This window comes from Trifolium pratense, linkage group LG5 (assembly GCF_020283565.1).
Source record: "Trifolium pratense cultivar HEN17-A07 linkage group LG5, ARS_RC_1.1, whole genome shotgun sequence".
Taxonomy (NCBI): domain Eukaryota; kingdom Viridiplantae; phylum Streptophyta; class Magnoliopsida; order Fabales; family Fabaceae; genus Trifolium; species Trifolium pratense.
Genome location: NC_060063.1, coordinates 19,840,931 through 19,866,920, shown reverse-complemented (window position 1 = coordinate 19,866,920; position 25,990 = coordinate 19,840,931). Strand labels below are relative to the sequence as shown.

The 25,990-nt window shown below is 36.2% G+C and overlaps 2 protein-coding genes across 2 annotated transcripts; one reads left to right on the top strand and one right to left on the bottom strand.

Moving 5' to 3' along the window:
• The first annotated feature begins 11,436 nt into the window (after positions 1–11,436).
• LOC123884056 (signal recognition particle 19 kDa protein-like) lies at positions 11,437–15,296 on the top strand. The gene is made up of 3 exons (XM_045933056.1): positions 11,437–11,783; positions 11,872–11,971; positions 14,843–15,296. The coding sequence occupies exons 1-3, from the start codon at positions 11,601–11,603 to the stop codon at positions 14,974–14,976; spliced, it is 417 nt and encodes a 138-aa protein (XP_045789012.1). The 5' UTR covers positions 11,437–11,600; the 3' UTR covers positions 14,977–15,296.
• A 2,290-nt stretch (positions 15,297–17,586) lies between these two features.
• On the bottom strand, positions 17,587–25,448 carry LOC123884055. Its single transcript, XM_045933055.1, has 5 exons — positions 25,193–25,448; positions 25,021–25,089; positions 24,839–24,914; positions 24,677–24,741; positions 17,587–17,922 (listed from the first exon to the last, which is right to left on the bottom strand). Exons 1-5 carry the CDS (start codon positions 25,352–25,354, stop codon positions 17,842–17,844), a joined length of 453 nt encoding a protein of 150 aa, XP_045789011.1. The 5' UTR covers positions 25,355–25,448; the 3' UTR covers positions 17,587–17,841.
• Between the last annotated feature and the right edge of the window lie 542 nt (positions 25,449–25,990).

The window sequence follows — 25,990 nt, the reverse complement described above, 5'->3', positions numbered from 1 at the left end:
TTTTCGCAAGTAAAGTACCAAATTATTTGTGGGGTGAAGCAGTTTTAACTATTGCATACTTAATTAACAGAGTGCCCTTCAAAGTTCTTAATTTTCAAACTCCAATTCATATTTTGAAAGAATGTTTTCCTAATCATCGTGTTTCAAACGATTTGACCTTAAAAATCTTTGGTTGCACTGCATTTGTTCATGAACATAAGAATATTAGAAAACTCGAACCGCGTGCTATAAAATGTGTTTTTGTTGGGTATTCTCCAACCCAGAAGGGATATAAATGTTTTGATCCAAAAAACCAGAAAATGTTTGTCACCATGTATGTTACATTCTTTGAAAACAAACATTTTTTTGACAAGCATCTTCAGGGGAAATTTAAATGAAGATTCGTTTCAAACTAAGGACATGAGTTTTTTTAATAATTTATCTTTGCCGGTATCACAAAGTTCTAAGACTTATACTTCTGTACCAACGAAAAATGGTCATGATTCTTTATCTAATCCTACTCCTGTTATGAGTAGTGAACTTGGTGAATCCGAGCCTAAATTTTCTCATGAAGAAAACAATGAGAATCTTGAAAACGATGATAATGGTGATCTAATTGAAATGCCACAAAATAATGAGTCATATAAAGATAATAGGTTTGAAGCAGGAAACAAGACTTGGAAAGGAAAGGTTTTTGTGAGAAAGAATCACAAAGAAAGTGAAGAGTCCACATCTCAACACTGTCATGAATCTGAACCGGGGGATGATCAACTTCCTAAAAAAAGAAAAGGTAAGTCTATCTCTGTTTCTGAGAGTCGTATTTTGTATCCTGATATCGATGAACCTGTGGCTATTAGAAAACCTGTTAGATCTTGCATTAAATACCCATTGTCCAATTTTATATCATATTCAAATTTGTCTTCGTCTTTTTCTGCCTTCACCTCAAAATTGTCTAGTGTAGAGATTCCAAAAAATGTACAGGTTGCTCTAGAAGTTCCAAAGTGGAGGGAAGGTGTACTTGAGGAGATGAAAACTCTTGAAAGGAACAAAACCTGGAGTGTTATGACACTACCGGATGGCAAGAAGACGGTTGGATGCAAATGGGTGTTTACTGTGAAGTATAATTCAGATAGGTCAATCGAAAGGTACAAGGCTCGATTGGTGGCTAAGGGTTTTACTCAAACCTATGGTATAGACTACTCAGACACTTTTGCTCCTGTTGCAAAATTGAACACTGTCAGAATTCTCTTGTCTCGTGCTTCTAACTTAGATTGGCCCCTACATCAGTTGGATGTTAAGAATGATTTTCTCAATGGTGATTTAGAAGAAGAAGTATATATGGACATTCCTCCTGGCTTTGAAGACAAGTTTGGATCAAATGTATGCAAACTAAATAAGTCTTTGTATGGATTAAAGCAGTCTCCTAGAGCTTGGTTTGAAAAATTCACTTATTCCATGAAGAAACAAGGGTACATTCAAGGACAAACTGACCACACCTTGTTCACAAAGTTCTCCCAAGATGGAAAAATTGCTGTCCTAATTGTTTATGTTGATGATATCGTCCTTACTAGAGATGATATAGTTGAAATGACAAGAGTAAAAGAGAAATTAGCATTAGACTTTGAAATCAAGGACCTGGGATCCATGAGATATTTTCTTGGTATGGAGGTTGCTCAATCAAAAGATGGTATTGTAGTTTACCAACAAAAATACATTCTAGATTTATTGAAAGAAACAGGAATGGGTGGATGTCGACCAGCAGATACTCCCATGGATCCTAATGCAAAACTTTGGGAAGAAGGTAGTGTTCCTGTTAATACTGGAAGGTACCAGAGATTGGTTGGAAAACTGATTTATTTGTCACACACTAGACCTGACATTGCTTTCTCGGTTAGTGTAGTAAGTCAGTTTTTGCATTCTCCTTTTGAGGAACATCTTGAGGCAGTCTATAGGATACTGCGATATTTGAAAGCAAATCCTGGAAAGGGATTATTTTTTAAGAAGACTAGTGAAAGAAATGTGTCTATCTTTACCAATGCTGATTGGGCAGGTTCGATTACTGATAGAAGATCAACCTCTGGATATTGTGCCTATGTTTGGGGTAATCTTGTGACATGGAGGAGCAAGAAACAAGGAGTTGTAGCAAGAAGTAGTGCAGAAGCTGAGTTTAGAGCTATGGCTCAAGGTATATGTGCAGGATTATGGATCCACAGAGTCCTAGAAGAGCTTAAGATGAAAATTGAGCTTCCATTGAAATTATACTCTGACAGTAAAGCCGCTATTAACATAGCTCATAACCCAGTTCAACATGACAGAACCAAGCATATTGAGATCGATCGATATTTCATAAAAGAGAAGTTAGATGCCGGAATCATATGTCTACCTTTTGTAACTTCGGGTCAGCAAACTGCAGATATCTTAACCAAAAGTTTGGCAAGACCCACCTTTGAGCATTTGATCGGCAAGTTGGGCATGACAGATATCTATGCACCAACTTGAGGGGGGTGTTGGAAAATATTTAGTTTCCTAGTTTGTTATTTCTAGGAGATTCTAAGCTTATCTATTATTTCCTTTTATGTTTGTACTCTTCCTATTTAAACCTTTGAGCTGAGGAATAACACATAACAGTATTCACTTATTATTTTCTACAGCTCCCATTCTTTCCATGACCTGAAAAGGTCCATAATAACGAGGAGCCAGTTTCTGATAAATTCTCTTGACCACTGACTGTTGTCTATGAGGTCTTAACTTAAGAAAGACCCATTCTCCAACATCGAATTGCACTGATCTTCTTTTCTTATCGGCCTGGTTTTTCATCTGCTGCTGAGCTTTAAGCAAATGCATTTTCAATTGATTTAAAGCTTCATCTCTTTCTCTGAGTTCAAGTGCTACCGCAGCTACCTTTGTTTCATTACTAAGAAACCTCACTATATTAGGAGGAGACCTGCCATAGACAACTTCAAAAGGCGTTTTACCAATGGAAATGTGGTATGTAGTGTTATACCAGTACTCTGCCCACGGCAGCCAATGAGACCAGGATTTTGGTTGATCTGAAGCGAAACACCTCAAATAACCTTCCAAGCATCTGTTTATTACTTCGGTCTGTCCATCCGTCTCCGGGTGATAAGCACTACTCATTTTTATATTTGTTCCTTGTAGCTTGAACAATTCCATCCAAAAATGGCTCATGAATATTGCGTCTCCGTCACTGATGATAGAAGAAGGAATACCATGTAACCTGACCACTTCTTTGACAAACAGCTCAGCTATAGTTTTAGCATTATAAGGATGTTTGAGCAGAACAAAATGACTGTATTTTGATAACCTGTCCACCACCACTAAAACTGCTTCATACCCTTTTGATTTGGGTAGACCAGTTATAAAATCAATGGAAAGGTCTCCCCATATAGCATGAGGAACTGGTAAAGGTTGTAATAAACCTCCTGGTGTAGTAGCTGAATGTTTCTGTCTTTGGCAGACATCGCAAGCTCTAACAAAATCTCTCACAGTCTTCTGCATTCCTACCCAATATATATTGTCAGCTATTCTTCTGTAGGTTCTGAGAAACCCAGAATGTCCTCCTAAAGGAGTGTTGTGAAATTCTTTGAGCAATAAAGGAATAGAGGGAGAGTCAGCAGCAATGACTAATCTTCCCTTATAGAATAGCACACCTTGTTGCACATAGAATCCAAGTTTAGACTCCGGATTTGCTGTTAATTCTGTCATCATCTTCTAAATACTAGCATCTTGTGACACCTCCATTAATAGTTGCTTCCCTTCCAACCATTTAGGAGAAGATACTATCACATTCATTTCTCCATGGCATCTTGAAAGAGCATCAGCAACCTTATTCTCCAACCCAGGTTTGTATTTTACTTCAAACTGATAACCTAGTAACTTTGCTAACCAACATTGTTGGTCCGGGGATGAAACTATTTGCTGTAAAAAATGCTTCAGGCTCTTGTGGTCTGTATATACCACAAACTGTCTGCCTAAAAGGTAATGTCTCCAATGCTGAATAGACAAAACCAAGGCCATAAGCTCTTTCTCATAAACTGATTTTGCTAAATTACCCTCAGACAAAGCTTTACTAAAGAAAGCAATCGGTTGTCGGTTCTGCATAAGAACTGCTCCAAGGCCTCTACCTGCTGCATCGCATTCCACCTCAAAAGGTAGATCAAAATTGGGTAAAATAAGAACAAGGGAAGTTGACATAACTAATTTCAATTTCTTAAAAGCATCTGTAGCTTCCTGTCCCCAAGCAAAATTATCTTTCTTAGTCAGTTCAGTTAGGGGTTTTGCAATCTTGCCATAATCCCTAATGAACTTTCTATAGTATCCAGTCAAGCCCAAAAATCCTCGTACACCCTTAACATTTTTTGGAATAGGCCAATCCTTATTACATTTAATCTTACCAGGATCCACAGATACACCATGTCCAGAAATAATGTGACCTAAGTAATCAACCTCATCACATCCAAATTTGCATTTGGATTTGTTAGCAGCAAAACAGCGAGATATCAACACAGATAAAACTTGTTCCAAATGCTCTTGTTGAGTCACTAAGTCTTTACTATATATCAGAATATCGTCGAAGAAAACCAGCACAAATTTTCTTAAGAAATGCCTAAAAATATCATTCATGGTGGACTGGAAAGTGGCTGGAGCATTCATTATCCCAAATGGCATGACCAAGTATTCATAATGTCCATTGTGGGTTCTGAATGCGGTCTTATGAATATCATCTTTATGAACTCTTATTTGATGATAACCGGATTTAAGGTCTATTTTAGAAAAAATAGTAGCACCAAACAATTCATCTAATAATTCATCAACAATTGGTATTGGATACTTATCTGGGATAGTAGCTTTGTTTAAAGCTCTATAGTCCACACACATCCTCCAGCTGCTGTCTTTCTTCTTTACAAGGATCACCGGGCTGGAAAAAGCACTCATGCTCGGCCTTATTACACCTGCTTGCCTTTCAATCTCCTCATTCTGATGGTGAGGATATCTATAAGATCTCACACTAATTGGACCATGATCAGGAAATAATTTTATGTAATGAACTTGAGGCCTTTCTGGAGGAAGCCTTATACTCTCTTGAAAAACATCAGCATATTGTTGTAACAGCCCCACCAGCTCTGGCTTCATGCTTACATCAGAACTTGCTTTCTCAATTTTGAGGTATCCACCAGTCTCTATTCAATCCTTCCTGACTACCTTCCAAAAAAGAATTTAAATAACAATGCTCAACTGCATTTTTACCTTGTCCTTGCAAGGTTATTGATTTTCCATCATGCCAAAACTGCATCGTGAGAGCTTTCCAATCCATCATCACCTTCCCTAAAGTGCACAACCAAGAGACTCCCAAAATCACATCCAAACCCCCAAGTTCTAATACCAAAGCATCTACTGAAACCTCCATAGATCCGAGATTGACCTTGACTCCTTTACAAACTCCCTGAGATAACACCTTGTGTCCATCTCCTAACTTGATTCTTCTAGCAGCCATGTGGGTGATAGGCAATTCCAAAGCAGTAGCTAATTTGGAAGAGATAAAATTATGGCTGGCTCCACTATCCACCAACACCACCACATCAATATTTTGCAATTTACCTTCAAGTTTCATCGTATTATACTCCCCCATACTCCCTAACACGCCAATCACTTTACACTCAGCCTCCACTTCATCTTCTTCATCTACCACAACCTCCTGTGTCTCCAAAGAAATAATTTCTCCTTCGTCATTCATACCTTCACCTTCTCCCAGAATCAAAACTCTTAGAGATTTCTCAGGGCACTTGTGAAGTGTTGGGTGCCATTTTTCCCCACACTTAAAGCACAAACCTTTCGCCCTTCTCTCCTCACTTTCGTCGTTCTGAAAGCTTCGCACTCCCTTCCACCGTTCTGATGATGTATTTCGGCGATGGTTTTCTATTTTTCGTCCCGTCGAAGAAAAAGATGCGTTCGAATTAGGGCTGGAACCTACAGAACCCGTTTTGGAACTTGAGCTAGCGGATCGGGTCGGGTCTTTGGAGTTTGGGCTATATCCGCTCCGAGTTTTAGAAGAAAATCCAGCCCAATTATTTCGACCCAAACGATCAGTACCCTTCTTCTTCGCGTAATTGCGTTCTCCATCGTCTTCTTCCTCATTCAACTCGTCCTCCACATCTTTTGCAATTCGCATCATTTGCATCTGTGTCACAGGATTCAAAGTACGAACTCTCCTTCTGATGTGAGGCTTTAACCCACTCATAAAATATCCCAAATATTGTTCCTCTAGTAACCTACCCACTTGGGATGAAAGTAACTCAAACGATTCAACGAACTCTTCAACACTGCCAGTTTGTCGTAGTGTTGATAGCTCTTCAAATGGGTTTTCCAACCTTCGACCACCATAACGAGCGATCAGAGATCTCTTCAATTTCTCCTGGGACAGATCGTCCTCTGTTTCAAGTAGCAAATTGAACCAATGGATCGTAGGATCCTCCATACTCAAACGTGATAGCTTCACCTTCATCTCATCTGTTGTATTCTGTACGTCGAAGTAGATTTCGGCTCGTGTGATCCATGCAACGGGATCGTCACCCTCGAAGACTGGTAACTTCACCTTCTTACCAGCCCATCGTGACTCGTTCTGAGACGATGCTTCAACCGATCCTGTTGTCACTGGAGGTGGAATTTGAACCTCCTCAACTGAATCCTCTCTAGACGAAGTGGGTTGTGTAATTCCCAACTTCTTCGTCACTTCAGCCATCATCTTACTCTGTTGTTGCATTTGTAGCACCAACAAGTCCATCGTCGCTTTTATTCCTCCTACTGTTTCATCCAAAGCTCCAACAGTGACTTCCAAATTTTCAACTCGATCTCCCATCTTAGGTTTTGTGGTTCTCTTTGGCATCTACGAACACGATCAAAAGCGGTGGCTGATCCGGTAGGTCGGACCAATTTGATAGGTATGTGAATATGTTTGTAGAATTTAGGTTATGAACAGATGAAATATGATGATAATAATACGATAGTGAAAGGATTTTATTAGTGGAATCTGTGATTACAAAGGAAATTGAAATGGAAAGAGGATAACAAACTAACAGCAATATAGCTATTAGCCCACAAAACGCGGAGCATTCTGCCCAAATCACATAAAGTGACCCTACCAAGGAATATCTCAATTCTTAGCTAACTTTATTCTTACTACTATGCTTCCTTATGTAGTTACTACGACGCATGCATTCCATGCACCACACTGACACCTCATCATTCGTTATCTTTTCCTTTCCTTCTAGAATATATTCTCCACACTTTGGGCTTAGGCCCATAATCAATGTCTATTTTATCAGTCACATTCACATTCCTATCCGCTAACTTCAAGGTCCGTCATCTGTGTCTCCAAAGCTCCCAAGCGTTGAGTGGTCATCCTCATTCGCATATTCTTTGAAGTCAAATTTCCAATGAAAACACCAGTTGATGGGATATAGTCCTATTATCTAAACTAAAATTGTATTATGAAATTGGAATTGAATATATAAGCAAGATAAGAAAGAGGACACTGGCCTCCTATATTCTATTCTTTCCAATATAACAGAGACAACACTCATTCTTTCTCAATAACCAACTTCCCCACCCTTTGGTGAATTTCTCAATCGCACACTGCTTCTACATTGGACCCAGGCCTTTGGTAGATGCCATTGTGGAGCTTGTTAATTCTATTGAGAAAGAAAAAAGAAGTTGCTAAAATTTGCATCTCAACTACACCATGTATTCAATATTTTTATAATGGATACAAAGTTGAAATTTTCCTAACCACTATATTTACATGGAGCGCTGAATTTCGAAACACTGAACCTAGACTATGTCGCTCAAATTTAGGAGGTTATTTGTGCCAACTTGTTGCAAAGATAACTTATGGAAGGACCTCTTAGAGATAAGGTTAAAACAATCCCCATCAAATGAAGCACCTTAAGTTATTGGAATGGATGATAGTATGTACGTTAGCCAGTGGAGTTGACCCTTGAACAATGAAATGTTTACTTCAAAAGCAGCATAGAGGAAATAGAAAACCTCAATTGATTCAAGTGAAGTTGTAACTAATAATACCAATGAGCTGAAGGGAGCTTTTCTCAATTTGCATTGGAAATTATTTATCTGTATTTGTGTTTTCTGTTATATCCATTCTTTATCTACTCATCAAGCATGTATTTTATATGCTAATTTTTTGCCGTGGCTTACTTCAGGCATTATCTTTGCAGATGCATGATATTTCATATGTGGGGCTTGGGACTGGGCTTTTTTTGGGATGTTTATGCTTGTATGTGTGGTTAATGAAAGATATATCTCATTAAAATATTTGGCTTTGTCCTCTAGAAATGTCCAATCAAGAATTTATCAATGCTGGAATGAAGACAATGGATGAGACTGATCAGGCTATAGAACGATCTAAGAAGGTAATTCTCTTTTAACATTTATGACTTTGTTGCCCTTGTACCTTTGTTCTTATCATTATATTGAAATGTAGGTTGTACATGAAACAATTGAAGTAGGTACCAGTACTGCCACTACCATAAAAAGCCAAGTAAGTTTATTTGCACAATGTGTATATATTTTTTAAATGGAACAGTGTATCTGGCCACACTTCTGACTTTTTTTCTATTATCAAATTGTGCAGACTGAACAGATGAGTCGTATTGTTAACGAGCTTGATTCAATTCAGTTCTCAATTAAGAAGGCTTCCAAGCTTGTAAAGGAGATCGGTAGAAAGGTCTCACTTTCAGTGTGTTTATGAACCATTCACTATACTCCTAACATTTTCGTGAAACTAAAGTGTTTTTACCTTGTTATATCAGGTAGCAACCGATAAGTGCATCATGCTTTTTCTGTTCCTTATTGTCTGCGGTGTAGTTGCCGTCATTGTTGTAAAGGTAAATTATCTTCGTCCATCTATTAATCGTATTATCTTGTGAATATATATATTTCCCCCTCATGTAATCTAGCATAAAGTTCCTTACAGATACCGATTGTATGTACAATGCCAACACTATACACTTTTTTTTTTTAACTGGAACTGAGATTTTGCAGATTGTGAATCCACACAACAAAGATATTAGAGATATCCCAGGATTGGCGCCTCCAGCTCAATCTAGGAGACTTTTGTATGTAAGGACTGGAGAACATTTTGATTAACTCTTATATTTTCACGAAAGTTTTCTTCATCGTCATTGCACCACCCCTGTTTGTGGTTCTATACATCACACCGAGCGCCTTACTGGAGAGCCTTTTTTTTTTTTTTGACAAATGAGGAGAGCCTTGTTACTCTGTAACATTTTAAACAATGTTGTAGGCATAGAAATAAATAGTTATGATACCGTGGGATATATGGTTTACATGTCCTATTCGAGAAAGAGGATTTGTTAATAGTTCAAGCATATATAAGTATATATATAACAGTTAGTTTTTCTGATGCATCGGTTTTATAAATTACACCCATTCTTATTTAAGGTGAAATTTTGCAAACTTGCTTTGATTTAAAGAGCAATATGGGACTCAAATATTACATTAACATCAATTTTAGACTGAATATTAACATCAATAAATGGTTAATGTAGTTCACACTACGTGGTTAATGAAGTATTAGATTCTATTAATAGATATGTCATGTATCGCTCTGAAAAAGATATTCAATGGAAAAGAATTCTGTTCTGTGATTGTTAACAATATTATGTAATTGAAAGACTGAATATCAAAGAAAAATAAAATTTAACCTCAATATTATTAAGAACATTTAAGTTCATTCTTAAAGTGTTTATTCTTTGTTAAGAGGTTATGATGTACTGCTCCGGTTTTAATTATAAGTACAAATTTATTTTTTTTATTCATGGAATAATTGATTAAATGAAAAACATTATTTATAATTGAGCTGGAGCTAGTATATGCTTAGATAATCACGATAAACTCACAAATCATTGAGATCTGTTGATTGATAGTGGATAAATTCTTATGAGATAGAAGGGACTAGACATAAGTATCAGACTGATAATCAAATTTTTCATTCTACTCAAATGTTTTGCCAGTAATTACTGGCCCTCACCGCGGCAAATAATCTTTTTGAAGTGCGTCAGGGTCAAGACTGTCCGAGAAAAGAAAAATAAGAATTGCGACGATATCAACTTTTAAACCACTCCTAAGAGATAGTTTTAATGTCATCCAAAAGAGAAGAAACATTGGGAATAATTCTATTGAAAATTACATTATTTCTAAGTTTCCAAATAGTAGTCAATGCGCCTGTCTTTTTTAGTTTTTACCATGTGTCTAAACAATCAATGGTAAACTTTTTTCTACCCATCTATAAATTGTTTCCCACACTCCTATACTAAACGAACAAAGATAGGAGAGATGGGTGTTGTCCTCATTATTTAGAAAGCAATAAATACCAATGTTTTGAAAACCGGACCGGACCGGCCGGTCCGACCGGTTCGACCACGAACCGGTGCCCTCGGCGGTCCGGTCGACTAGCAAGAACCGCTAGTCAGTGGAACCGGTCAAAAACCGGTGTGAACCGGTGTGAACCGGTGTGAACCGGTGAACCGGTGAACCGGTGAACCGGCCAGTTTTTCTCTCACTTAAAAAAAAAAAAAAAAAAATTTAATTAAAAAAAACGATGGATTGAAATTGAAAGGTTAAAAAATCAAAAATCTTTCCTTTCCAACCATAGACTCAAACACGTGAAAAAATTATATGAACGGTTCAATATAAACGGTTCAATAACGGTTGAACCGATCCGACCGGTTGACCCTTGAACCAGTTGTCACAACGGTTCGACCTCCGGTCCGGTTCTTAAAACATTGATAAATACAAGGCAAATCATGGCATCGTTTGGTAAGTCCAATAAACTAGTTTATAGTGTTTATTGAACTAGCTTATAAGTTTGTTTGAAAAAAAATGTGAAGTGTTTGGTAACGAGCTTCTCTAACTAGCTTATAGCGTTTTTTGAGATGTTATTTAAGTAGCGTATGAGTTTATAGCTTATAGCTTTTTCATTTTATTCCATATTTACCCTCATTAATTTTATTTATTTATTTTTCAAAAATTATAATAATTACCCACTAACACTTACAAAAAAAAAAAAAAACTATCCACTAACCATATATTTTTATGGTATTTTGTACTTACAACAGTTAAATTTGTCGAACACTTTAATTTTATTCTACTAATTTTTCATCTATAAGCTATCAGCTATCAGGTAGCTTATAAGTTATAGCTTATTTTTACCAAAGATAGCTCAAAGCAAAATACTTTTATGAATAAGGGATGCACTCGTTATAATATAATGTAGTATTTTGTTTATAAATTTATTTTGTTACAAATATGAGGCAGGGGCATGCGTCAAAAAAAAAAAATATGAGGCAGGGGCATTTCAGTAACTAGAGTAATTTAATATTCTAATTTGTGTCAGAGGGGGTGTAACCAGTTGAAACAAAAAACAGTGCGGTGCAAATGGTAAACCGGTTTCTTGTTCGTTTAGTTTAGATCTGGAACATTGAGTAAGAAATAAATAATCATAAATCAAAATCACAAATCAGTGTGTTGTGTACTTGTGTTGTACATAATCTGAATAATACGAGATGAACATGGAGAATGAATTAGCGAACATAAAGAAATGGATTATACTATATCCAATTTACATGAATTCGAAAAAAACGGTAGCTGAAGGAAGACGAATTTCCCTTTCCAACGCATGCGAAAACCCTACTTGTGTCGAAATCGGTGATTGTTGCTCTTTTCTGAAACTTCCATTTGCAATTGAGGTTCACTCATTCGCTCGCTCTATCGAATCAATTTTGATTTTTGAAAATTTGATTAATGAATTAAATGTATTTGATTTTTGTGAAACAGATTGATAAGGCTTATCCTCGTGATTTCATGCAAAGAGGGAGAGTTAGGGTTTTGCTGAAAAGAGTTGATGGAACTCTTTGTAATTCATCCATTTCATCAAGTAATAATATTCTTATTCTCAATTATTTATTTTTATTTTTATTTTTATTTTCTTATCATATTGCTCAATTTCATATTATGTTTATGTGAATGTGAATAATGTATGGTGTTTCTTATCATATGACTTTTATATTGTTTACTTTTATATTGTGAGGATAAGTTGAAATCAACTTATGGACATGTCATAAGTTGTTTTTTATAAGCTATTACAAACAGTTTCACAAGTGCTTATGTCAATAGATAAAATCAAATATGTCAATTCAAACAAGCCTTAAGTCTATTTATGTGATGCATCTTGTGGAGTTGAACTATTTCTACTTGGGGGGTTTTATAATATTCTATTTGTATTGCTTTAGACACTAAGATTTTGACTGGTTACTGTGAACTATTGCAAGGAATTAGCACAATGTCGGTACTGTGATCTTACATCTGCATAGAAATTAGGACTTAGGACTAGTGTTAATATTTTAGCATTTTATTTATACAAAATTGAAATAAGTTGAAGAAGTCCTGTACTCATATAAGCAGAGCTTAAAAATAAGCAAAATTGAGTTTTTTTTTTTTTTTTTTTTTTTGGTCAAGTAGCCTAGTGGCTAGAAAATCCACCTTAAAGTTGAATAAGTGGAGTGTCCCTGGTTCGAACCCGAGCTCCTGCACATATAATGCGATGTCCCTACCAACTGAGCTAAGCTTACGGGGACAGTTTATTTTCTTTTATCATGAAAATTAATTTTCAGTTTATTTTCTTTTATCATGAAAATTAATTTTCAACTGGGAAAGAAATAGGTACTCTTAAACCCCAAGATGCATCATAAGAGTCGTGTAATGTATATGTGACTTGGTGCAACTTTCTCAAAGCTTTCTTGTTAAACCATCTATTGCGCTAGCATTTGTTATGAGCTTTTTCCAAATTTATGGTGCTGGTTGTTTTCCCAGCTCAACATAATTGTGGTAAAATGTTTTCTCTTCTAGCTGAAGTAGGTTATTTCTAAAACACAGTCAATAATAAAAAATAAAAAATAAAAATTAAAACAATAAAAAAGTAAACAAAGATTTACACGGAACTCTGGATAATCACATTAGAGGAAGGAGAAAAACTTTAGAATGCTCCTTTGTTAGTTCAAAACCACAATCAAGCACAATGTTGCTTCACTTACTATTTTGAAGTGACAATGAACTTTCATCGAGTTTTTTTTCCTCTTCAAGAATGGAAGAGGTGAAAGTGGGAGGGGTGATGGATAATTTGACAAGTGTACTAATTCGTTAATAACAAAAAGCGATTAGGAATTGTTTGAATCCTCTCTTTGTCCCTATCTAGTAATCTAGACTCTACCTATAAGGCTATAACAATTAAACTCTAGTAGTCACGATAATTTAGCAAAGTAGATCAAGCCAATTCCTTGGCTCATGATCCCATTTATCTAACATAGAACCCTAATTCTTTGTGAAACTTGTGTTATCAAAAGCATGATTGTAAGTTAAATTCTAAATCATACCAGCTAATTCAATATTCATAACGTTAACAAATATTTAATTTAGATGAAGTTATAATACCCAGGGTCAGTAGCGAATTATCCCTTAAAATCAGTTCCAAATTCGCAAGATAAGGCAAAACATTAAGCACAAAATTAACTATTAATTTTTGGGAAAATGCTAACTAGTGCCCTAGTTAAGGAACTAAATATGGTAAAGTCTTCTTGAAACTTGTGTAGTTAATCTCTAAAAAGTGTAAAAGTGCTATTTTCTATACAAAATTTTCTTTTTTTGGTTTCCTTAACTAGTAGTGATGAATAGCAATCTTCAATCTTGTTTCCAAGGGTGAAAAGCTTATTTCCCCGTGGCACGATGCTAATAAATCGTGGTGTGATTTTTGCAGAAATTTGTCTGTTTTGTGCTATTGTCTACAAACTCTTTGTGATGTTTTGACTTTGCTAACCTCTTCTCTTTTACCATGTAATTACACCTAAAACTTACTAAAATACTCTGAAAATGTTAAGAAAAACCTAATATGACTAGATGTCATCAAAGGGGGAGACATGTTTTCAGCTCAAAGTTTACAGGTGTTTTTCCTCTGCTTTTTAAGGGTGGAAGATAAGAGTAATGATAAGAAACTGTGGTTTCTTTACTTAGTCCATGTTCTCTGGTTTATATGTCTAAAAATTTGAATTGATTCTACTAAACTCTACAAATTAGGCATGTTACTGTAGTGGGTAGTTTTTGGGTGGTGAGGTTGTTGTAGGGTTGGGTGTTATGTCATTTTCATTGTACTTCAAACGTTATGAATATTCAAGTTGCAACAGGTTGCAAGTTTTCCTAATGTTGTAGGTTCTTTAGATTCTATAGTTGTCAGATGATAGAGACTTGAATCATGAAGTGGGCCTTGACTTTGGCCCAAGACTAAGGTGTGATGAGGTGGCATGAGTGCATGGAGAGCATGAGGACTTGCTCCACTATATAAGGATTGTTATGCACAAGGAATAACTTGGCGAGAATTTCAGTTAGAATTAAGGGGATCACTTTTAGTGATTTGGGGCACTTAGTGGTTTGGGGCTAGTAGATTTTCTCTACTAGTTTGTTATCTTTGTTATTTTCTTTCTCCATTTTCATAAACTGTGTAATTGTTCATCTGTTTTCAATCAATACAATTACATATTTCTCCATTTCAATCTTATTTTCATTATTTGAGATCTAGAGTTCCATCATCAGATCCCTTAATTTCCTTACACTTTTGGATGAAATTCTCATATTTTTCTTGCAGTTATCTACCACACATCAAATGCATAAGAACTAGTCTTGTAATCATTTTCAACAAGTTGCATTGATATAATGTATCTGAAATATGTTTATCATTGTTGACATGAAATTTTTGCAGGAAAGCAACTAATGCTTCGTGTTGCGGAGATGGTACCAAAACATCATGGAAGGACTAAGAAGCAAGAAACTGTATCAACATCAACTGCTGGTCCTTCCAGCAAATCTGGGAAGGGTGGAAAAAAGAGGAGATAATGCTGTATGAAAGATTGTTTTGACAAATTGGTATTAGTCCTTGTAGGATAAATCATTTCCTTTGGAATAGACATTTTATCTCAATCCCCAACTAAGTCGAAACTCGATACAAAGTACTGTTCTAGCCAAGCCAAGTGCAATACAATTATACCAAAGTGTTTGTTGTTGTCTTTGAAAATGCACTATTCATAGTTGATAGCTTTTGAATTATGTATGATGTGATCAAGGAGAAAGACTTGAACATACATCTGACATTTTATCAATATGAATGTTAAATTGTGTGGCACAAAGATTTTGTATAATTATGTGCCATTTGTATATTCCTTTAGTTCACTTGCTTAAAGATGATCTACTAAAGTATTTCTCGTTGAAAAGATTGTTAAGTAAAATATATAATACTCAAAGAAGGGGTTAAAATGATGAAATAGATCCTTGAAAAAACTGACATGTAAATATGAAGTGAACTTGCTTCTTTAGTGAAATTGCAGAAATCAGAAAATCACAAGGGTTTTCACTCGGTTATGTTAGGTACGTATATAAATATCGACTTATTTCCTACTTTTGCTTTTTTTAGTATTCTGAAGAGGGGACATCAAAACAAAGAAGATAGACTCGGTGATTTACCAGATTCCGTTATCATTCATATTCTCTCCTTTTTGAATATCAAACAAGCTCTTCAAACTTTCATACTCTTCACAAAAATCTAAAATTGTTTGATATGTTATTGAGACCGATGAAAATTAATGGTTTTTGCGTTTTTATTGAATACCGTTAATCTTGATCTATCTCAAAAACATATCAAACGATTTTAGATTTTTATACAATTCAACATAGATGATCTATACGATATAAGCTTTCAATCCAACGGTAGATTTTATAAAATTTGTATTCGTTAAAGCGTTATTGAGCGGTGTAACATTACTCAAATGTTACATATATATATATATATATATATATTCCTGATTTTGGGATAATTGCACTAAAACGACTACTAGCAAGCAATTTTACACCACAAAGAAATTTATAAATTTAGGATGCCTTCGAAACAAACATCGTGAAATCACAATTGCACCCTCTGTGTTTATAAAAATAAAAATAAATAAAAATTATATAATTGTCATTGTATTTGCTGCCAGAGGCGGATCCAGGACCCCGGGTTAGGGGTGCAAACATTTTTGTCCTTTAAAATTCTACAGTGTTTTTTAGGGGGAAAAAACATTTTTAATTATCAAACTTTTTTGTCCTTCAAAATTTCAAAGTTTTGCTTTAATTTCAAAATTTTTGAATTTATTTATTAAATACTTAAAACATTGGCTTTAATTGCATGTTTATTTTCGGTTTTAATTTAGTCTCTTACGTTAAAATATTTTAAGTAATTTGGACCAACTTAAAAAATAGTTTTTTACTTATATTTAAAACCGGTGAGTATAAAAGAATAATTCTAATTAGTCTATCAATTTGAATAATTCTAAGTAGTTTTTTTACTTATATTTAAAACCGGTGAGTATAAAACCGGTAATTATTAAAGAATAATCGTTCTTCTTTCATAGCTTCGACTCTCCCTCTATGATGGAGCATTGAATCACTTGGATGACACTGATGAAACCTTTGTCTCCATCAATCTTGGTGATATCAAGAAACCTTGGGACACACAGCTGACATTTACTAATGAAAGAATGAATGCCCTCCTGTTTTTAAATTCAAATATGGTTTCACACCTCCCAAAAGTGCTGTGGAAAATTGTGTTAATGGTGATATGATGATGTTGATCACAATCATTGATCACAATCCCAAAGATTGGAGAGTTGCCTCATTTATTTATTTTTTATGTTAGACCTCAAATTGAGTACCTTAAGATTGGAGAATGGAATTCTCAACCAACTGACCTCTCGAAAAACAGGTGATAGTTGCCTCTTTCAGTCATAAAGAATATCAAGCATTGATCTCCCTACTCAAAGCTAGTAGCTCTAATCATGATGCAGGTCAGAAGGTCAACAACATGCTAAGGCAGGAATCAACTTCTTTTAACCATGTGCATGAGGATAAATCTATCCTAGTCAAATTACCTAATGGAGCCATTGACATGCGGATACTCATTAAGCCTCTTCACCTATCCTAGTCAAATTACCTAATGGAGCTATTGCTTCCACATACATCATCATTGGTGATATATGAATCATCAATTCCATCATCATCAGAAATGTGTTATATATATGCCTATTTTAGCTTCAATATAATATCTATTTCAAGAGTAACACAAAACTTTAATTGTATATTTGCATTCACCGACAATCTATGCCTAATCCAAAACTCTAGAGAAGATGATTGGTTATGCTAGATTGATAACAAGCCGGTGTGTTTAATTATTGTACTTGTGCATTAGTTCAATTACGTCTGTTTGGCTCTATGGAAAGAAAGTGGGAGGAAAGAAAATTATGCAAACCAATGCATGAACTATCAATAAAGCTAGTCCAAGTTCATGTATTGGTTTGCGTTATTTTCTTTCCTCCCACTTTCTTTCCCGAACCAAACGGATTAACGTTATCATTGTTCAAGGAAAGCAGCATCATTATCATTATCAGCAAAAGACTCCAGAAAGCAAGCGAGAACTCCCAAAAATCAAGCATACAATAAAGTTTCTAATGTGTAATGAACCTTGATCATTTGGAACATCAATGGTGATCTCAATCGCATACATTCAAGATCGACAAGGGATCAACACATCAAAGGTTTGTTTGTAACTATTGTGTATAATAATAACAGAGCTTAAAGTTATCAATAGCTATCATGGCTTCTAAATTAGATAACAACATAACATTGGGATAATGGATGTAAATGCATAAAAAAAAGCTCCCTCCTTCGATGCTACAAAGATGTCACTGCCAATCTTGGCTTGGTATAGCCCATACTAATAAGTTTTTGTATCAATATTTTCTCAGCTTCTATCTGCAATCCATGAAAGTTGGAAATCAATATTGAATTTAAAAACAATGCTGAAAACCAATATCAAATTTAAAAATTAAAATGTATGAAGTGATGAAAGATAAGGTAGTTTCATCGCTGGGAAAATTGAGAATTAAGCATCAATTTCAAGTGGCTGATTGCATTTTTCTTCCATAATATATAATGCTAGTGTGATACGAACCAATATAAAAAACAATGAAACAGTAAATGAAAATCAACAAAGGGGGTGAAAGCTTTATTGATAACAAACAATAGAAACAATTACCGAAAAAGGAATCAAACAATTCCTGGACTTTTCTGACGCAGAGCAGAGCTCCTTTTAGGAAGTTAGTACTTCCTAACCATTATAGTACAAAGATAAATTTCAAGATGAGTTCTGACACTCTCCCTCATACTCCTTTTATTATGGAAGACAATTGCACACAGCTTTCACTCCAAATTAAAGACAAATCATAAGTAACCAATTTAGTCGCCAATTCCTTTATTGCTCTTCTTCCTTCTTGAATACACTTTCCATATTTTATGTCCAGCTGTATCATAGTGTACCAACTGCTCATGTGGTAGTGACTCAGCTAAATGGGTCTTATCAATACCCTCCCCTTCAACTAGAACCTTGTCCTCAAGGTTGAACTTTGGGAATTGACTTCTCATCATAATTACTTCCTCCCAAGTAGCTTCTTCTGCAGTCTGCCCCTTCCAATGAACCAACACTTGTTTAATTTCTTCTCCTTGCTGGTTTATCTTTCTAGTGGCCAACACAGCTTCTGGTTCATAATTCTCTCCTTCATCCATTAATTCTGGTAGTTCTTCATTCTCATCATAGTTTCCCACAGCTTTTTTCAACAAAGAGACATGGAACACCGGATGTACTCTAGACCCTTCTGGCAATTTTAACTTATAAGCTACAGCACCAATTCTTTCAAGTATAGGGTAGGGACCATAATACCTGGCTGCTAGTTTGGCATTGATTCTGGTCACTACTGACTTCTGCCTATGTGCCCTGAGCTTGACAAAGACCCACTCTCCCACCATAAAGCTCCTATCTAACCTCTTCTTATCAGCTTGACTCTTCATTTTCTCTTGTGCCTTCACAAGCTGAGTCTTCAATTGTCTGAGGGCTTCATCCCTATCCACCAAATCCCTTTGTACTGCTTCTACTTTGGTCTCACCCTGCAACCATCTTGTCAAAGCTGGTGGTGATCTCCCATACACTACTTCAAATGGAGTCTTCCCTGTAGAGGCATGATAATTAGTGTTGAACCAGTACTCAGCCCAGTGTACCCATAACATCCATGTCTTGGGCTGGTCAGTAATAAAACATCTTAAATAGGTTTCTAAACACCTATTCACCACCTCAGTTTGCCCATCAGATTCTGGATGATAAGCTGTGCTCATTTTCAACTGTGTTCCTTGCATTCTAATCAGTTCCTTCCAAAAACTACTCATAAATATTGGGTCCCTGTCACTTACTATAGTTAATGGCACACCATGTAATCTCACCACTTCTTTACAAAACACTTCTGCTGTGCTTCTGGCTGTATAAGGATGTTTAAGAGGAATAAAGTGTGAATATTTGGACAAACGATCCACAACTACTAAAATTGCCTCATACCCCTTAGATTTGGGTAGACCAGTGATGAAATCCATGGAGATATCTTCCCATATCTGTTCTGGAATAGGAAGTGGCTGCAATAACCCTCTAGGAGAGGTAGCTAGATATTTTTGTCTCTGACAAATATCACAACTTTTCACAAAATCTTGGATTGTTCCCTTCATTCCTATCCAATATAAATTTGCAGCAATTCTTCTATATGTTTTGTAAAATCCAGAGTGCCCGGCTTGTGGAGTAGCATGAAATTCCTTCAAAAATGTAGGAATTAAAGATGATTTGCTGGATATCACTAACCTGCCTTCATAGTACAAAACTCCCTGCTTGTATTCATAACCAGGTCTAGCATTAGGATCTTTCTGCAATTCTTTGATTACTGTCTGAAGCTTCTCATCTTGACTCACTTCCTGTTGTACTATTTGCTCCTGATCCCATTGAACATAGGACAAAATGCTGTTCAATTCTGTCCCTTCATACATTCTGGACAAGGCATCAGCTCCCTTGTTCAACTTCCCTTGCTTCTATACAATCTCAAAGTCATACCCCAATAATTTAGCAGCCCAGTTCTGTTGCTCCATAGTCACTATCCGTTGTTGCATTAGTTGTTTCAAACTCTTTTGGTCAGTGGACACGGTGAACCTCCTCCCCAGCAAATATGGTCTCCAATGTTGTATGGCTAAGACCACTGCCATCAACTCCTTTTCATAAGCAGATTTTGTCAAATTCCTCACCCCCAAAGCCTTGCTAAAGTAAGCAATGGGTTTCTTGTCCTGCATTAAAATAGCACCTAATCCACTCCCTGAAGCATCACATTCAATCACAAATTCTTTTGTGAAATCTGGTAATGACAATACAGGAGCTGTGGTCAACCTTCTCTTCAACTCATCAAAAGCACATTGTGCTTCGGTACCCCACTTGAAACTGTCTTTCTTTGTGAGCTCTGCCAGTGCCTTGGCTATCTTTCCATAATCCCTAATAAATTTTCTGTAATACCCAGTCAGCCCCAAAAAAACCCTTACTCCCTTCACATTTTTGGGGACTGGCCACTGTATCATACTCTTCACTTTATTAGGATCCACAACCACACCTTCTGCATTGATCAAATGACCCAAATATTCCACAGTTTTCTGGCCAAAACTACATTTTTTTCTGTTGGCTACCAACTGATGATAAGCTAGTAATTGTAACACTTCTTCCAAGTGTCTCTTATGTTCATCCCAGCTTCTACTATAAATGAGGATATCATCAAAAAATACTAACACTCCCTTCCTCAATAAGTGTCTAAACACATCATTCATCAAACTCTGAAAAGTTGATGGGGCATTCCTAAGCCCAAATGGCATCACTAAAAATTCATAGTGTCCTTCATGCGTTCTAAATGCAGTTTTGCCAACATCTGATTCCCTAACCCTCACTTGATGATAACCAGACTTTAAATCAAGCTTTGAATAAAAATTTGCCCCATGCAACTCATCTAATAATTCTTCTATGACAGGAATAAGGAATTTGTCTGGGATAGTTACCTTATTAAGAGCACGATAGTCTATACACATCCTCCATGTATTATCCTTCTTCTTCACCAAAATGACAGGACTGGAGAGAGAGCTTGTACTATGTCTGATGATGCCCGCAGCTAGCATCTCTTGCACTTGTTTCTCAATTTCATTTTTGTGGTGGTGAGGGTACCTATAGGGCCTCACATTAACTGCCCCATGGTTGTTTATCAGGTTGATAGCATGCTCTTTGTTTCTTTTAGGGGGTAAACCTGAAGGCTCTTGGAATACTCCTTCATATTTATCCAACAGACTCTGCAACTCCTTCTGTTGACCGCTAGTTAGTTCTTGCATCTGCCCCATCTCTCCTCCCTTCACCCCCCACAACCCATCTTGGTTATTGAGTTTAGGCTTACTCAAAATACTCTGTAACGCTACCACCCCTTTACCACCTCCATCTATGCCTTGTAAAGTCACCCATTTCTTCTCACTCCAAAAACTCATTGTTTGCTGATGCCAGTTCACAATCATATCACCCAATGTTTTAAGCCACTCAATACCCAACACCACATCTATTCCACCCAACTCAAACAAATGCATTGATGGAATTAACTTAAAATCACCAATACATAATTCCACGCTTTTGCAGACGCCCTGGGTACTTGTTTTGATACCATCTCCCAATTTAATACTCATAACTGGGGTCTCCTCTACTGGTAATTCCAATTTATGCACCAATTTCTGAGAAATGAAATTGTGCGTGGCTCCACTATCCACCAACACCAACACAGGAACTCCACACATTTCACCTTGGAATTTAACAGTCTTGTTGTTTCCATGAGAAATATGATTTAAGTTCAGAATGCACATCTCTCCCTGCTTCTCTTCATCAGATCCGTCCACCTCCACCGCTATGACATTCTCTTCCGTTTCACCTTCTGCATCCTCGTCTAAGACCAATACGCGAAGTTGTCTGTCTGGGCACTGATGCATTGGATGAAATGGGCCTCCACATTTGAAGCAAAGCCCCTTTTGTCTCCTATCCATCAACTCTTGGTAAGAGAGATGGGTAAAACCTCTATCACGTGCTCCATTTCTTCTTCTTTCTGATTGGGCTGCTCTCTCACTTCTGGGCCCATTACCATTATTTTTTGTACCCCCTCCTGAATCTGTCTCACGTCCCTTCACCATAACCCAATTCGTTCCACTTTTACCTGATCCATGTGAATTGGGCCTAAATGACCCATTTCCTTGTCTGGACCCGCGGTAAAAATTCGACCCACTTCCTCTAATCTCCTTCTCCACCGCTCTTGTCACTTGTAGTAACTTCGTGCGGTTCATCTCCCCCATAGCTGCTAAACTGCGCACCTTTCCTCTAATCTCCACTTTCAACCCATGCAAGAAATAACCCAGAAATTGTTTCTCTGGGAGTTTGGGTATTTGAGCTGTTAGATACTCAAATTCAGTAATATAATCATCAACAGACCCACTCTGTGCTTGTTCAAAAAAACAGACCCACTCTGTTTCAGCTCCGTCAACTGTTCATACACATCTCCTTCCCCATGTCCTCCATACCTACCCAGCACAACTTCTATCAATTGTTCCCACGTCAGATCTTCATCTTCTCCAATTAGAGAGTTGAAGAAATGGATTGTCGCTCCTTCCATACAAATCTGAGCAAGTTTCACCTTAACATCCGGCATTGTATCTTGAACGCGAAAATAGATCTCTGCTCGTGAGATCCACCCAGCTGGATCCTCACCGTTGAAAGTTGGTAACTCAACCTTCCTCACAGCATGACGAAACTCCGTCATTGTATCGCTACGAACAGTGTTAGAGCTGTTCCCTTTTGACATCGTCTTCTCCGGCGAATTCTGCTTCTCCGGCGAGCCTTTGACAGACAAGCTCGCATCCCCATCTACATGCACAGATTTCCCAAAGCATTTCTCTAACATCGCAATCAGGTTGGCATGATTCTCTTTGACTGCATCCTGTACGCTAGCAAGCGTTGTTCGTACCTCTGAAATTTCACTTTCAAGTGCTTCTACCTTAGCTTCCATCTGTCTAAACGCTGGGAGAGTAACCTTCTTTGTGGGTGGCATTCATTGGTTCTCCGTCGAAGATCCGGCAGGTCGGACCAGTTTGATACGAACCAATATAAAAAACAATGAAACAGTAAATGAAAATCAACAAAGGGGGTGAAAGCTTTATTGATAACAAACAATAGAAACAATTACAGAAAAAGGAATCAAACAATTCCTGGACTTTTCTGACGCAGAGCAGAGCTCCTTTTAGGAAGTTAGTACTTCCTAACCATTATAGTACAAAGATAAATTTCAAGATGAGTTCTGACACTCTCCCTCATACTCCTTTTATTATGGAAGACAATTGCACACAGCTTTCACCACAAATTAAAGACAAATCATAAGTAACCAATTTAGTCGCCAATTCCTTTATTGCTCTTCTTCCTTCTTGAATACACTTTCCATATTTTATGTCCAGCTGTATCATAGTGTACCAACTGCTCATGTGGTAGTGACTCAGCTAAATGGGTCTTATCATAGTGTGTGATACTATGTAAGAGCAGGTGCCGAGAATACTACGAGGTGATTTTGTCAAGTATGGCAGTGATGGGCAGGACAAATACTATCTGAAAGTATCATGATTCAATTTCTATATAAATGAATGCTAACAACACTCTCTCTAATAATTTCTCTCCAACACTCACTACATTATTGTGTGAAATTTATGTGAGTTTCACTAAATTAATGTGTTCTATTTTCAAAGTGGTAAGACCCACATGAATTTCACTCAATCATAGAGTGTTACACTGTTAAAAATACAATTGAATAATTGTATATGAAAGAAATTAAAAAAACTTTATATTTGTACAGTCTTAGAAACAATACTTTCTTATATAATTTTGTTTTAGAACATATTCTATAAATAAAGAAAAAACTAAAATGATAGATACACATTTGTATATTCAGTTAGATAGTTGGTTAGGAGGTTAATTTGGTAAACAAAAACAACCAAGCCTTATCCCACTAAGTGGAGTCGGCTACATGGATCAAATGACGCCATAATGTTCTATCAAATACTACCATGTTTCTATCCAACTCATTAATTTCTTGATCTTAATAGTTTCTCCTATGGTTTTCTCAGGTCTTCCTCTACCTCTAGTGATATAACTCCCCTCCATCTGATCTACTCTCCTTACTACAGAATCTACAGGTCTTCACTCTACTCGCCCAAACCACCTAAGTTAGTTTCCACCATCTTTTCTACTATAGGTGCTACCCCAACTCTCTCTGATGTTGTCGTTTCTAATCCATAATGTTGCTAGGGAAAATAACGTATATATTTCCTATAAATAGGAAGAAGGTGAGGGGAAGAACATTTATTTGGTGAATCAGTCTTTGACTAGGGAGAGATCAGGTTCTCTCGAATAACCGGATAGCATAACATTCATTTCAAAATTCTTTCTTTTCTTCTACTATACCAGTTGATTCCTATCACAGAACAACATATAATCTTTCACAAAAAATTATGTAGAACATATAGAAGCAACAAAAACCATTTACAAGGAGCAGACACAGCTTCCCTAAACTAAGCGCAAAGAGTGAGAGCATACCTCAACCATAGGACTATTTTTTGGAATATTGCAAGCCATAATTATATTGAGACCAGTCTTTAACACTGTGATAAACATAAACAAACAAACATACAATGTTACATTATGACCTAAAGAAACAATTTTTCAAAATACAAAACACCATATTATCCAAATTATCACCTAATCGCCGAGCAATGCCAGAACCCGTATTATCCGAATTCCCACCAAGTATATTAGTTACAGAAACCACATTGTTCTGAAATTTCAAACACAAACCAAATCACTATCCATATTATTCGATACATAATCTCCAACCATACTCATAAATTAATAACTAGCTTATAATGAATATGAAAACTTACAGGGCGAGTTGAAGCAGCTCCATATATTTGTCCCAATCTTGCAGAGTTGTAACCAATCCACACAAATATCTATCTATCACAAAAATTCATATAAAAAAGATAATAACTTTGATTAAACCCTAGTTTCAGAGTGACCCAATTGAATAAAACTAGGGTTTGAAAAGGGAAAAACCTGTTTGGGAAAGCGAATAATCTGATAATGGAGGCTAGCATCGTTGACGAATTCAGTGAAGGTTGTGAACTGTAATTGACTCTGTGTATCGGCATCACACTCTTTTTCTGTCTGATTCAGTTTCAATTCTTGAATTCCGTTTTCTAATTTTTCAGAATTCATTGAACCCTAAAACCTCAAATTCTTCAACGAGTTCAAGCTTCTGAGGTGTGTGTTTGTGTGCGTTAGAACAGACTAGAGCTCGAGTGTGGGCCGGTTTAACCGGTAGGCCCAACTGGCCAGATTACATAAAGAATATTTTAAAAAAAATCTTAGGGGGGTGTATTGGATTGGGATTTCATGAGACAATTTTGGCAAAAAAAGTCTTGATGATTTTATGAGATTTTGTTGGACTATATTGATTTTGTGAGATTTTAAAGACTTTTTTACAGAGACTTTTTTACAATCAAGATTTTTAACACATGATTTGAATGGATTTTGAGAGATTTTTTTCAAAAAACTTTTTACAATCAAGATTTCATAATACTTTATATATTAAGAAACTTTTGTATATTAGGCAAATTTTAAAAGAATCAATAAATTTTAATAAAAGAAATTATATTTTTTTGGGAATCCAAATTTTTAAACAAAAAAAAAAGCCTTACATTTTTTTCACGTATATGTTTCTAATCACAAATAAAAACCATTATCACCATTGATGGGAAAAGAAGCAGATGAAGGTAACGAAAAAAAATTTGCCATAAAAAGTTGTATTGAATCAAAAGTTTGTAAAAAAGATGTAGAATTTGTTAAAATATT

What these genes read in the sequence shown, in the direction of transcription:
- LOC123884056 (XM_045933056.1), top strand. Translation starts at nt 11,601, where the DNA reads ATGAACATGGAGAATGAATTAGCGAACATAAAGAAATGGATTATACTA. An exon ending in AACTTCCATTTGCAATTGAG is followed by an intron (nt 11,784 to 11,871) that starts GTTCACTCATTC and finishes TTTGTGAAACAG; the next exon opens with ATTGATAAGGCTTATCCTCG. An exon ending in TAATTCATCCATTTCATCAA is followed by an intron (nt 11,972 to 14,842) that starts GTAATAATATTC and finishes AAATTTTTGCAG; the next exon opens with GAAAGCAACTAATGCTTCGT.
- LOC123884055 (XM_045933055.1), bottom strand. Translation starts at nt 25,354, where the DNA reads ATGAATTCTGAAAAATTAGAAAACGGAATTCAAGAATTGAAACTGAAT. An exon ending in GAGCTGCTTCAACTCGCCCT is followed by an intron (nt 24,915 to 25,020) that starts GTAAGTTTTCAT and finishes TTGAAATTTCAG; the next exon opens with AACAATGTGGTTTCTGTAAC. An exon ending in TGGCATTGCTCGGCGATTAG is followed by an intron (nt 24,742 to 24,838) that starts GTGATAATTTGG and finishes TGTTTATCACAG; the next exon opens with TGTTAAAGACTGGTCTCAAT.